The 14,389-nt window shown below is 34.3% G+C and overlaps 1 protein-coding gene across 1 annotated transcript; it reads right to left on the bottom strand.

Moving 5' to 3' along the window:
• Positions 1-330: 330 nt before the first annotated feature.
• Positions 331-6,209, bottom strand: LOC131849162 (uncharacterized). The gene is made up of 4 exons (XM_059199162.1): positions 5,422-6,209; positions 4,026-4,176; positions 1,838-1,990; positions 331-1,401 (listed from the first exon to the last, which is right to left on the bottom strand). Exons 1-4 carry the CDS (start codon positions 6,159-6,161, stop codon positions 1,282-1,284), a joined length of 1,164 nt encoding a protein of 387 aa, XP_059055145.1. The 5' UTR covers positions 6,162-6,209; the 3' UTR covers positions 331-1,281.
• Between the last annotated feature and the right edge of the window lie 8,180 nt (positions 6,210-14,389).

The raw sequence follows: 14,389 nt of genomic DNA, 5'->3' as shown, positions 1-14,389 counted from the left end.
TTACGCTACAGAGATTTCTTTTCATCACACAGTCTCCAACCTTATTACATTTCAACATCACATAGTCTCAAACCTTATTACATTTCAAATCTAATAAGGAATAAATTTATTATTCATAGGCCTCTCAGGCTGTAATACATTAAAAGTACCTAAATTGATTCAATCATATCTCAGTCCAACAATTAATGTTTCTACTCAGTCCTTTTTTAATATTCATACTGAAAACATTCTACCTACGTAGAAAAATTAACGATAGCTTAATTATTTATTAGTCTTTCATATTAGTCTTTATTACCGTGTATACCGAAATTTTAGCCGTAGTAATTAGTATTATCAACTTACGTCAATAGTATTTAAAGATTGGGCTGAAGTTTTTCATGATTTATAAAATGATTCTAAAATACTACTATTATATAGTATCCAATTTTCAGTCATAATAAAATAATAATAAACTGACTATAATACTTTTATTTATTTTACCCTAATTCGATTGGGTCGAATACCCAGAGACTGAAATACTGATAATATTCTAACTGTTACTTTTATCTTTACCTGTTAAGTTATCATCATGAAATGATTTGAGTCAGACAGCATCCTAAGAATCCAATATTTTTATCGAAAAGTGATTTTACTGTAAATTATAAATTAAATAATAGTAAACTACAAGCAGTACGTAATACATTTATTCATGGTTTAAATTTCTTTAAAACCATTCTAAATGCAGAGATCATTGAAAGATACTTACATTCTATTTTGACTATATAATTTTAAATTAACATCTAAGTTTATTGGTATACTGAGATCATCACTTACATTCTATACTGAGAGATCTCCATCCTCGAATCTTAATACATTTATCGTTGTTACCATGTATTACCTGCTCTAACTGCCTAAACACGACTCACAAATCAGGTGTAATATTGAAGTAATCGTGTTGAAGGCAAAATCGAGTTGGTGGGCGCTCTATCAGATATCGGCCATAAGGGCCGATCGCTACTCAGGAGGAGATCTGGGAAACGTTGCAGCGTTACCTCTATTAGGTGACGAGTATCAAGCGAAAGATATTAGAATAGAAGTCGTGCGCCAGTTATATCATGTCCAACATATAAGGAACCTGGCGCGAGTACATATTGAACTTATACTATAAACCGTCATTACGACGTCTAATGAAATTGAATAAATATCGATGAACACTACAATATCAACCTTGAATAAGTTTCAGAGATGAATGCTGTGTACAATTCTATGTTGAATAAATGGTAAGAATTGTGACACAAATATTTAAGCATAGTGGTCGTCAAACTCCAACACGGCGCGACCGACGATGTCAGAGTAGCAGAGTCTGCTTACAGTTTTAATAGCTTCATCAGCTTTAAATAAGCTGTATGGTGGCGATACGATCTGGAAAGTGAAAAACAATGTTACAAATATGAAAGGTAAAAATAATTACAATTAAATAAAGAAAATTATTTATTTTATAAGATTTTTATACGGATGATATATACGCGATGAAGATTCGTAACTGTGAAACGGATTTAATGCGGTAATACAGGTAAATGTCGTATTACATAAATACACATAATATTTTTTTTTCTAATTTAAGAATAGAATAGAATAGGAAACCATTTATTCAAATAAACTTAATTTAAGCACTTTTGAATAGTCATATTTGTTTTTTATCTACCACTCGTTCGGAAAGCTGTCTCATCACAGATATAAAAGTAACACCTCTTAATCTCAATTATAGATCTTTTTAATGGAACTTTTACTTTTAACCTAAAACTTATATGCGAGATATCCCGGGTAATAGTAGGTATGAAATAAAAGTAAGACTTACGTCGCCACACGCCACTGCGTCCAAAAGCTCCCGTAGCTGTTCAATGCTACCCTTCGGTATCATCTCAATGTGAACATTGAGTTCTTCAGCTTTGCTGGCAAACTCAGGCAGCAATCTTCTGCCTACCTCCTCAGTGATTATGACCACTCCACCCTATTTCATAAATAAATATTTCCTTCTTAGAAGGTAATAAATTACATTACTATATGGATTTTTTAAACATTATTAATAATAATAATCTCAGAACAATTCACACAGCGCCATTTAGACCTAAGTTGAGCTGGCTAAAGCTTGTGTTATGGGTGCTAGACAACTGATAGAAAAATACAGCTATATATTTTTTCGTGAAAACATAAAAAACACCCAGACCGGTACAAACAATCATACTCAAGAATTCAATTGTTTGTGCCGTGCGAGGCATCTAACCCGCGACCATCGCAAGTAAGGTGGTGTGTTTAACCGCTAGATCACCCAGGCCAACATATGAGCGTGGAAAATATCCAAACAGGGTATCTTGACATATCTATTTGGTACACATTGGTTAGTTAGTATATTATACCTCCTGATGGAAAGGGATTATTGTTGCTTATATACTTGAATAGCACACATATATACATGGACATCCCGTCACGTGACCACGCAATATGGGAAAATAGTATATAGTTTTATATCATAATTTTGATAATATATTGATTTTAATTAATACTCGTATATGTAAGTCAAAATACAATATTCAATTATTTTGAATATCGTAATTTGACTTATTAATGTGCAAAATAATATTATTTTTCATAGTCAGAAGTTGATTAAATAACGCTTTTTTTTGGACTACCTAATGCTGTTGCAGGCCGCAGCTGGCACCTTTACAGCTTCACCGGACGATAGGGGGCAAGTGCAGATGGCACTCCAAATCCGAGGAAGGACTTATGGAGCGGCTTAAGGCCAATTCCCGCCTGACGGATACAACTTTAGTTTGAGGGCACCGCCAGGTTTGAACCCCGGCTCAGGCCGTCGTAATATCAATCCCCGTTTGAATTGGACGGGGGATCGATAGGAGGGGGATAGGGGATCGATAGGGGACGCATTTTAAGTAATTCTATATATATGTTAAATCATATTATGACAAAATATATTAGTTTCATTTGTAGAATTATACATTTTTAGATATATACTTAATAATAATTTTATATACTCTAATTGCTTACTAAGTGACACACCTTATTTTTCAGTTTATTTCCGTTGTAGATTACTGTCACCCAAATTTTCAGAGGACTTTTTATATAGTATAACAATTTATAAACAAGAGGCTAAAAAAATTTTACAATAAAGATTTCCTGTTTGAGAAGATATGTAAAGGAAGTGATATAAGTCAGAGTAGGAAATTCAATATTTCTTACAGCTTACCAAAGATAGAATTCACTTGTACGTACATTTTATGGAGACTCGTCAGAATCTAGCTAGAGAAAAAATATATTTATACTTTTTTTTAAACCTACGCGATTACGCATTAATATAGTTAACTGGGTTTTAGAACGGCATTTATCTATCTTTTTAATGGTAGCTACCACAAAATATAAGGTGATTGAATAGATTAAGGGCGATTTTATGAAGACTAATTATTTTCTTTTTATAATTTGTTATAAGTTGAGCTTAGTTTAAAGTTATTTGGTTAATTTAGTCTTGTATTACATTCTATATACTTTCTTTTATTTTTTTTATTATTAAAGGCCATATATTTTCAGCTATGGCATATTAGTGATTTACATATATGAGAATTCCCTATAAATTGTATATAATTTGAATGCATTACTTCATATGGGTACCAAATTTATAATAAAAAATCATAAAACTAGCCTCCATTTTTCATAGTGCGCCGTGATGGCTATTCTAAGACTAAGGATTAAAGTGTCATACTTCTGTATCCTGTAAATTCACATTTGAATATTCATCTTTCAACCCAAACACAACTGACAAAGCAAGTTGCTTGACAGCTGAAATGGATGTGACAGGTGCGCGTGCAGCCGTAAAAGATCTGGCAGACAAATCTTTCGACCAACCTGCACCACCATCAGGTTGGTTGGCCTCGGGGTGAACCCCGTTACCCCGGGCAACAATTCCGGGAACGTGGTTTAAGGTACTACAACTAGAAGTCTACTAAAAACCTAAGTGTATACTTAAATAAACTTACCGGTGCGAGGCATTGCAGACATCTGAGCAGTGCCCGAGATGTAGTGCCGAAGTTCATAATTACGTCGAGCGGTCCATCAAAAGCCTTGGTAGTACTTTCAACCAGTTGAGTCTCATATAAGCGTTCGTTCCACTCAACCACCTTAATTTCACTGCAATTGAATGCATAATATGAGAATAAGAACAATATTTAATTATAAACTAACATTCAAACACTTCATGCAAATTCGTGTGCATGCATGTTATACTTCTATGATAGATCTTACTGACTCAAAAATTTCAGCCGACAAGAATCTTCCTTTGTAAGTTGTGTTACGGTTGGAGTCAGATAGGACAGTGAAATTTGAAGGCATCTTAGTCTTTGGTAATGGCAATACATGATACGTTCATGTAATGACGCAATGACCGTGCACCATGCATGCTGTATAGAGGTGACGATTACGTGTTCTAATACATTATTAAATGAAGTACGAACAGACAATTAATCAAATAATTAAGTCGTGCATTCACAGATCAGGCACTAATTGGTAAGTAACAGACGACATATGCCATGTCACTCTAATGCTACAGTGAGATTAAAGCAAAACAAAAAAAATAAGAATTTTGACCTATTGTTTTAAATCACGCGCGTTAATTTCAAAATCGGCGTAACTGATTTGAATGCAGCTTATGCTAGTGTATTGTAGCAAACTTCCAAACCGTTTAGTGTTTAATTCCAATCAGGAAATTGAAAAATTGGAAGCGGTAGTAGTCACTCTTAATATTACTAGTTATTTGCCTCGAATAATTTAGAAAGAATGTTATTCATAACCTATACCGAGCTAATACGTCAAGTACTATTATAGAGACCTAAATCAGATTTTGATATATGTGTCCAATATAATTGTATGGGACATTATACGTTTTTTATATTATCTCTGACCGCGTCATGTAAAACACTCTACTATTGCTATTGGTGAATGTATCGAATGACGTATATACCTTTCGCCGAGGATGCATGATGTGCTATTTCATTTGCCAAAACTCATATCATTTCACGCCGATCCAAAATATTGCCTATTTATGTTAAATAACAAATATAATTATAAATTAAGTACAATTATTTTTTATTTAACTTCTGTTTTATTTCATAGGGATATACTGTGATCACAAGCCAGGTTTTTTCAGTACTATCTTATTACGCTCCAAGAAAACTTGTCGTTCTTACAACTCTATATACAGTTCATGGGTTTCTAGTATTTCTGTTTCGACCTCTACGAACAATATATCCAATTGGGTCGCTGTAAGTTACGCTTTTTGCACTTAAAATTTGTTTGTTTAATTCCAATCGGTATTCAAACAAAAAAAAATACACTGATAAGCGGTTGCGAGCTCTGCAAGTTTATAATAAAACTTACTCATCCCATTCCTGACAAAACACGAATTCATCACGCCTCAGAGTAGCTACAGATAGCACAATATTTTTTTCATATTCTCCTTGCTTGAAATAAGTTGAGGCGACCCATAGCGCCCAAAGTGAAAGCCCACCGGTGCCAACGATCATTACGGTCGCCTTCTCTTTAGGATTTGCACCTTCAAACATGTTTTTCAACCAATTATTAGCAATCGACGCAGCATTTACAGCGAGCAATCCCCCTGATGGTAAGGTACAGGCGACGCACAAAGACAGTTCATCAGGAACTGGTACAAGTGTATTAATGTCTTCGATGGATATGAAGTCAGCGTAACCATGTGGCACATCCTCGGTTGGAAATACAACTACTCTTGAACCTTCACTAATGCCATTTGTATCTTCGACGGCCAATCCTATGGCGTCTACTATGCCAGCAACTTCATATCCCGGAAACAATGACCCGTCACGTAATCCCATGTGAGCTGGTGTTGGCCTGCTTATTGTCATATTTTGCATTAGAAATTCAAGACTTCCCGCACGGGCTCTTGGAATGTTTTCCTCCTGAGCCTGCTCCGCTGCTCCTGGGCGGGTCATAACAGTGCTATAACAAGCTCCTGCGAACACCACGCGGATTCTTGCACCAAAAATTGGTACATCAGGTATAGGTGCTGCTGTATTCATGGCACACTCCATGACAGTGGGTGCCGAAGATTCAATAGAGACTAGTCTGCATCGGTCCTCCATTTTTGATGTTTAACTGCAATAAAATATTGTTTTATCTATTTTAGGGCATTTTCGGATATATCATGGACTATCCGCGACTTCGTCCGCGAGGAAAAGTATCCTTGACCGAATAAATAAAGAATATTTAATAATGTAACCCAATACATTTAATACCAAAAATAGACAAAAAAAGTAGCTTCAAAAATGTCGAATTTCCACACAAACTAGCATCCCCTTTTTACAAACTTTGAATGACATATTTTATTTATTGTAAGTCATATTTAATATACAGCGTAAAAATAGGTTTCAATCTGCTACCTTCAAAATGACGATACTTTCATACAACTTCTCACCTCCACTTTGAACCCCTTACAACCCTTTTTTATTATTTATGTTTAAAAATGACGATATTTCCATACAATCTTTTAACTCCCCTTTCAACCGCTTACAACCCCTTTTTAGCATTAAAAAGTCCTTTCTCCGGATTTAGACTAACTGTGTAGGTACTAAATTTTATTTAAATCTGAGTTTTTACGTGAAGGCAGGAAGCGTAAATTTTTAAAAACTTTGTTACAACAAATAAGTTTCAAGCTTCTAGCTTCAAAAATGACGATTCTTCCATACGATGTTTCATCCCCAATTTCAACCCCTTACAACCCTTTGAAGTAAGGATTATATTTATATGATTACCTGGGACACAGAAGACCAAATTCCTCTTGATTACTTTATTCTAGGCCTGAAACAGGAAATAAACTTTAATGGAATTTTGAAAGGGCAGCATTGAATACACCCAATACACATTTGTTTTAGTGAAGTTAATAAAAAAGATAGATAAATTTATTTATAGTATTTAATAGAGAGACGGTTATAAGAGAATGAAACTTCTAATAGCTAATTACTGACACTTTACAAACAGTGTTTAATTTTAGTTCATAACACATATATACTCTTTTGTATAAAATCTAAGCAACTATTATAAATACTATTTCAAATTATTAAACAATTATTCTATCATTTCTTACCAAGTAGGTAATACCTAAGTAAACTTTTTTGATCTAGAGGACATATTGTTTGGTTGTAAAAAAAATCGAGAATCATTTGTTTTTTTTTTCACAAATTCAAAAACGAATGCATTTATTCGAAATTTAAAGCGTTTTCATTGTTTATTAAAGTATTCAGTATCAATTTTATGATTTAAACAATAATTTGGAAAAGTTTTCAACAAATTTTGATTTTGAAACATTTTTTACGTAATGAAGCGACGTCATATGAACGCAGATGAAATGCAAAGAGATGTCGGGATGTTTCAAGCGGGAAGAAGTCAATCTCTGGTATCTCGGTATTTTTGTGTCAACAGAAGCATTGTTTGCCTTCATCATCAGCGTTACACGAACACGGGAGATCGTAGAAGGTGTACAACCACACGGCAAGATCGATACACACAACTGACTGCAAGACGCCAGCCGATGTTAACCGCCCGAGAGATGGTGGGTTTAGGCTATTATTACTATCCCATCAAAAACATAAATGTGAAATGATAGCCGAGTTTAATATTATGATATATGCCTTGATTGTTGACTTCTACGACAAAAGAGGTGAGTTCTAAATGGGTGCCAAGTTCAATGGTCTGTTCTGAAATGTATTTATAACAATATAAAATATAATTTCTTCTTATAACTTAGGATAATATACTGTAGCCTAAGGTCTAACTTGGCCAGTTCTCATATACCAATTATTACTTTCGATTACTAGTTACTACTAATAATAAAATAGGAACCGACAAGTAACATTTTTCGGGGTATATGATATTTCGACTATACTCTTAGTTATAAGTACGAGTATATTTTAGACAGAATCTAAATTATAGCAACTTGTGTTTACCGCTCAATGCAATATTTGAAGTTTGCTAGTTATCCACACTGATGTGAAGGGGTTAACGTAAATTGGTAAAGATCGTTTTCATACAATATTACTATCCGTCCAGTACAAGATGATCTCTGGTAGCCAGTGATGGATCAAAGTTAATTGGTAGCTATCGACGTTTTCATACAATATTACTTTCCGTCCAGTACAAGATGAGCTATTTTTGCCAGGGATCAATGTTCATTGGTGGGTATCGACGTTTTCATAGAATTTTAGTATTCGTCCAATATAAGTTGAAATAGAATCAATTAAAGTGAAAAATTATAATAAAATGATAACAATTTACCAGTTTCAGAATTTTTCCTTTACATTCACCTAATTACCTATCTGCATGCCAAATTTGAACTTCCTAGGTCATCTGGAAGTGGGTTATAATTTTGATCTATAGTTGATCAGTGATAAAAATGACGATATTTGGACGTTAATATCTAAATAACCGTTTGAGATATGTTTATGAAATTTGGAACACATATTTATCTCGCAAGTCTCAATATATGAACCAAATTTGACAGATTTGTGTGAAAGAATTTTTGAGTTATGACGGGGTCAAAAGTGGCTCCAAATGGTTCGTGTAAATATACACACGGTGCTGCTCGCCAGTTCTCTGACTTGAAACTCGGCTTGACACACTACCGCATGCCTTAATCTGGATTAAGGCTACAAAATTCAAGTGATGTTGTTGTTAGCTGCCAAACTGCGCAAAATTGACTGCATGAGTATGCCCTACGAGCATGACGGCCAATTAGGTGCCCACCGATACGTCATGGGAATCGCGCTCGTCGAAATTAATGGTGTAGAGAAAACATTACATGGCGGGTCCAACGGGGGGGTCCAGCGGGGAACGACGGAATAAAATTTTATTTTGCGATGAGTCTCTATTTGGGTTCAAGTCTAATACTAGAAGGGTAACAATGTACCGTCGTCCTGGAAATACTTAAATACTCAGGTGTGTTCAGGAAGTGTTGTGTGAAGTCCAGTTTCACTTAATTTTGTTGAATAAGAAAAATAAATGCTTGTATTTATGAGTTTTCAAAAGTGGTAGGTAATCCAATTTTATTAAAAGTATTACACATACTGGCCAAGGATACTGGCAAATAATAAACTATGTGTCTTTTTTTGTTAACTGACCAATCATAATAAATATGTGTCTATGGCCATTTCTCTGTAAACTGGGCAACTTAGACCAATATTCTAAATTGCATCAAAACCGTTTTTATTGGCCTTTAAAACAGTACCATGGCATGTCATCAAACCAGTCTAGTTGCTTCAGACTAAATTAATAAACTGTACCTATGTATTGAAATCAATCAATATTGTTTGATTGTTAAGGAAACCTATTTATTTTACATTAATAATATTTTAAGATTCGAAAAGAAAACTTTATCCTCGCTTTTTGTGAACAATCCCCCTGTTTAAAATCTAATTTGTGTTACTTATTTAATTATTCTAAATATTAAACAACGACATTTCTATGTTTAAAGGATAGTAACAATACTAAAATTTGTGCGGTTACCGCCATTACGGCACAGACGCCATCTTGTTTAGAACTGTGCGAGCGTCCTTCCATGGATGTCGGTTTATAACCCAACAACGAACAGTCCTGTGATAAAATATATTTTTATTTATACATTTTAATGAAAACTATAAAGTTCAAATTGTTACGATAGATACGTATTTCCTATTTACAGTAAAATTTCATGGGGCAAGTACATTACTTATCAATGAAATCAAATTAAACAGTTCACTGGCAACAGTCCCCAGCCACGTAAGCAAGAGGACTGATGATAGATGTACATAATAAAAGCTCAAGCTCTATGTCTTTGGAGAAAAAGAAAATATAATATTAAGTATATAGTTCAATTTTTAATTTTTTTTAAGGTATAGTTTCTTAATTCTTCAGTTTTCAAAGTTTAATTACAATAATAAACAATGCATTTTGATATAAAACATTGTATTTTTTATTTAAGTTCAGTTCCCTGACATAAATAACCTGTGTAGAAATTTCAGAAAACGCTCAATATTTTCTATAGTATATTTTTAGTTCATCTGCCATGTTTGAATAAATAGATGGCTATCCTCAAATAAGATTTATTAAATGTATAATTAAAAACATTGCCTAGATAGCACTCTTAAAACGAGTTGCTCAGTTTACAGAGAAACATGTTTATACTTAATATTTGGAATAGAGGTGAATGTAAACTACTACATATACTCTCAATCGGTAATCTGTCAGGGGGAAGGGGATTGTTAGTAATATGGATTGTTGACAATGTGCTCTGTCATGTTGACCTCCATGCTATTCCCCCTGGTGAAGTTGTAAAGATGACTTCACTTCTGGTTCATTTTATCATTCTCCGCTAGTTTAAGCCGTTAACACAGGTAGGTGCATCATTCCCTAACACATGGGCGTGGCCGCAAGCAGGGACATGGGCGTGGCTGGTTTGCGCACGCGCTGTGTGCTTCACCCTGCCCCACCCTGGGTCTGACCTATAAGCTATGTAACTGAACTGTAAAAATAAATTATCCAAGTACTAACACTATGAGTAAGAAAGTTTATGCTCAACAATTGATACAAAAATAACATTCAGATACAGAGTGCTATAGGATGTAACTATCTTGTATGAACCCCAGGTTTGCTAGTTACATAATATTTTAGACTACAGCCCCGCCCTGAGCCCAAGGCTAGGTACGCCCATGCTATTATTCTTAATAAAAAAATCTGACAACGGGGATACCATCGTGATAAATTCCTGATGAATTAGTCACAACGGGTTAACTGACCTGACCTCAAGTTCATCTTATTAACCTCTCAAAATCTGAATTAAGTAGTAGACAATAGCTAATAAGGCATATATATATATATAAACATATATATATATATATATACATTAATGAGATCATTAATTTGAAAACAGCTATCTAAATTTAGAGAAGTATATTTAAATGCAGATGGAACAGAAATTTTATTGTTAATATTTACTTACACACACCTTATTATTATTATTATAATAAATAAAATACTTACAGCAAAATTAAAAAGATTCTCCTTAAATGCACATGAATATGACCTGATTGAAGAGAATTCAATGAGGTCATAGAAATAAATCCGAACAAAGGAAATTGAAAAATAGAAAACCAAAATCCAACAATTAATTGTTGAATTGATAGATACAAAAGTAATTGAATATAATTCACTTTAAAAATTAAAATAAAATATAACAAAGAAAAAACACTGTAACTGTTACGCACCAGATATTGAATTTACCTTCGAATAATATTAATTACGCTAAAATATTTTTTCTTATAAATATTGATAGCAAATATTCAAATGATGATTCGAATGATAATCACGTCACGAAATTAGGGTTGCCAATCTAAGAAAGTATTACCTCGAACAAAGGAGCTAAAAAATCTCGAGCTCAACTCAATACTGCTCCTTCGATAGCGCGGTTTGGGACGCTTCTGAGCAGCTAGGCCCGGGTCACGCATGCGCTATCCGCGTCGCCTCAACGATCTGTCTGGCGGCGGAGGTAGGAGTTGCGCGATGCAACCTAGGAAATCAATAAATCGAAGGGGTCAGGTCACCCAGTACGACGCATAAAAGAGAATATGCAGTGAATTAAATATGAATACTTTTTTTATCTGTTTTAATATAGTAGGTAATAAATTAAGTAATTAGGAAAAAAATTTATACTTATAAAAAAAGGAAATTTGGATAATGCTTCCTCTACTAGTTTTTCTTATTACAATTTTTTTTGTGGAAAAATTAATTTAAAGCTAAAATGTTGCGGGAGAATGAAATATTTGAAAAGCGACGCGAAAACAGCGAAAATAAAATCAAAATATAACTAAAATAAATATTCGAAGTTGAACTAATGTGTCATAGAACTCGTAATGACTATCTTAGTTCCCACAAGAACATTAGATATCGTTTTACAGATTTAATAAAAAAAAAATAATATTGGAATTAAAACAATCCAAACGACTATATATGAGAATGATGAATAGTGCTTAATAGCATTCTGATAAAAAGCAGATAATGTATTGACAGAGTAAACTGTATTAACTTATTGTTTAAGTATAAATATATAGTCACTACCTCTACCCGCGACTACTTACTACATCAGTGTAAAATAATGAAATAGTGGCCAAATAATGAAAAAATATTTAACAAACTAACCTAATAAAAGCCAAATAAAAAACTTTTATCATTCTAGCATAAAATTTTATGGAAATTCGTCATTTTAGAAATGATGAATTATATAATGAAATAGAAACCGAGACAGACAGACAGTCAGTTACTTTCGCATTTATAATATTAGTAAGGATATGAAGAAGTACATATTATCAATCACGCTTGAAAGTAAATTATTATTATTGGAGAAAGTTGTATAAATATCTGAACTTAGTACATTAATACATTCTAGTGTTTTTGTTTTTTCCAAATCCAAATTGACTATTTACTAAAGTTTTTGTATTCTACTAATACAAACAGTTTTTAATAAAGTGTACACTTACTTGTCTTATTAAAGAAGGTAGAATTTGGAAGAATACAATTGGGCTGAAAAACGACAGTTTAGAGGGTCTTCCAGACATATCAATGCAATTACAATTGGGTAAATAACATTACCCAAGTTTGAATTATCATGTTTTTATTTAATATATGTACGTAATATCTTTTATTTCAGTTCATTAGTTTGAATAAATATTGCGTATTTTCTTTTTATAATCCTATTGCTTAAAACCTATTCCTATAACTCTCCAAATGCATTGATCCATTTATCCATTATGTGAAAAGGTTGAATAGCACTAGTATAAAGTCTGTGACTAGAGTGGTAGCCTTAGTAGGCTAATCTCCTTGTTTATTGTCTCTAAAAGAAACTAAAAAATTATGTGTCGCATATGGCTCATCCGTCATACTCGTGAACGAGTGCTGCTTGTAGGGACTGGTCTGCTCTTATCACTACGACTGATTTAATCTTATTGCATGATTATATTTGACCCAAAAAATTAGTGCTTGTTGGTAGTTTGTATTCACACGTTTCGACTTGTAAATGTAAACTTACAAGGATTATTTAAAAGAGCAACACAAGTTTCTTGCTCGTTCTTCTTGTGATGAGACAGCTTTCCGAACGAGTGGTAGATAAAAAACAAATTGTTATGACTATTCAAAAGTGCTTAAATTAAGTTTATTTTTCTATGATTTTCTCTATTTCTATGTGTTCTATAAATAATAGTGTTAAAATGTTCGTGTCGTGTCGTGTACCTACTCGCCCAATATAAAATTCCTAATAGGATTTCCAGTGTGTAATACCCGTACCTGCTTCCGTCTCCACCACTTACAATATTTAGTAAGCCACTGTAGTTATATTACTATCACTTTCCTAATTATCTTGGGCAAATGCACCAAAGTGTCAAGTCAAGAAAAAAAGTTTAAATAATATCGGAGATGCTAAACATACGAAGAGCCTACAAATACGCGATTTTTGGTACAAGATTCAAGGACATATTCAACCTCGAACTATTTTGTGTGAAATTTAGACCTTTTCTTTTATGGAAATTGGCAAAAATAATTTAAGACATTTGTAGTCCAAAATTCAGAATAATTGTTATTGTTCAGTGGTTTGACAATCTATGCTTTGTCCATGCTTAATTGCAAGAAAAAATATGGTTTCCTGTTTTCTAAAACTAAAACTACTTTGTGCCTGGAGGGTAGGTGGGATGTGGTAGGACCTGGCCGGATTGGTAAGGAGTGGAGTGGTAAGGACGGTGGCCATAGAAGTCAGAGTCTACTAAAAAGTGAGCAGCAACTCAACTGCCGAAGTAACCAGCCCTGAAAATAAATGGCGCTGAAGCGTTTTCTCTATACACAACCGTTACGGGGATGTGAGGAGGCCCCATCATTAAGCCGTTTACATCATCATGGTGGTAGTTGTAAATACTCCACTCTAGGTCCTGTAGAACTGGGGCGTCGTAATCGGACAACCTCCTCGTACTCGTGGACACAGCCGCGTGGAACGGTTGCCGAGCAATGGTTTGGTAATGGTGCGCCTTGGGCGGGATAGTAGTAGTTCCTTCGGTATATTGCTACTATGATGACGACGAGTAGGGCGTGAGCTCTGTTTAACAGCGTCCATCCAAGGTTGTGGTGTCACTTAGGCCAAATTCGGCGAGAGAACGACGCTAGCGGGCTAGGCTAGCTAGCGCTAGCTAGGCTAGGACAATGGGTCCTGAAGGAGCCGACGACCGGCTGCCACGAGTGCGGAGGTGTGGAGGACACGGCGCAACACACGCTGGAAATATGTCCAGCGTTCGAGAGTGAGCGC

Source organism: Achroia grisella, unplaced genomic scaffold, assembly GCF_030625045.1.
Source record: "Achroia grisella isolate CSIRO2021 unplaced genomic scaffold, CSIRO_AGI_Agris_v1 utg640, whole genome shotgun sequence".
Lineage (NCBI taxonomy): Eukaryota > Metazoa > Arthropoda > Insecta > Lepidoptera > Pyralidae > Achroia > Achroia grisella.
The sequence above is the reverse complement of the archived record's forward strand: the minus strand, read 5'-3'. Positions and strand labels throughout refer to the sequence as shown.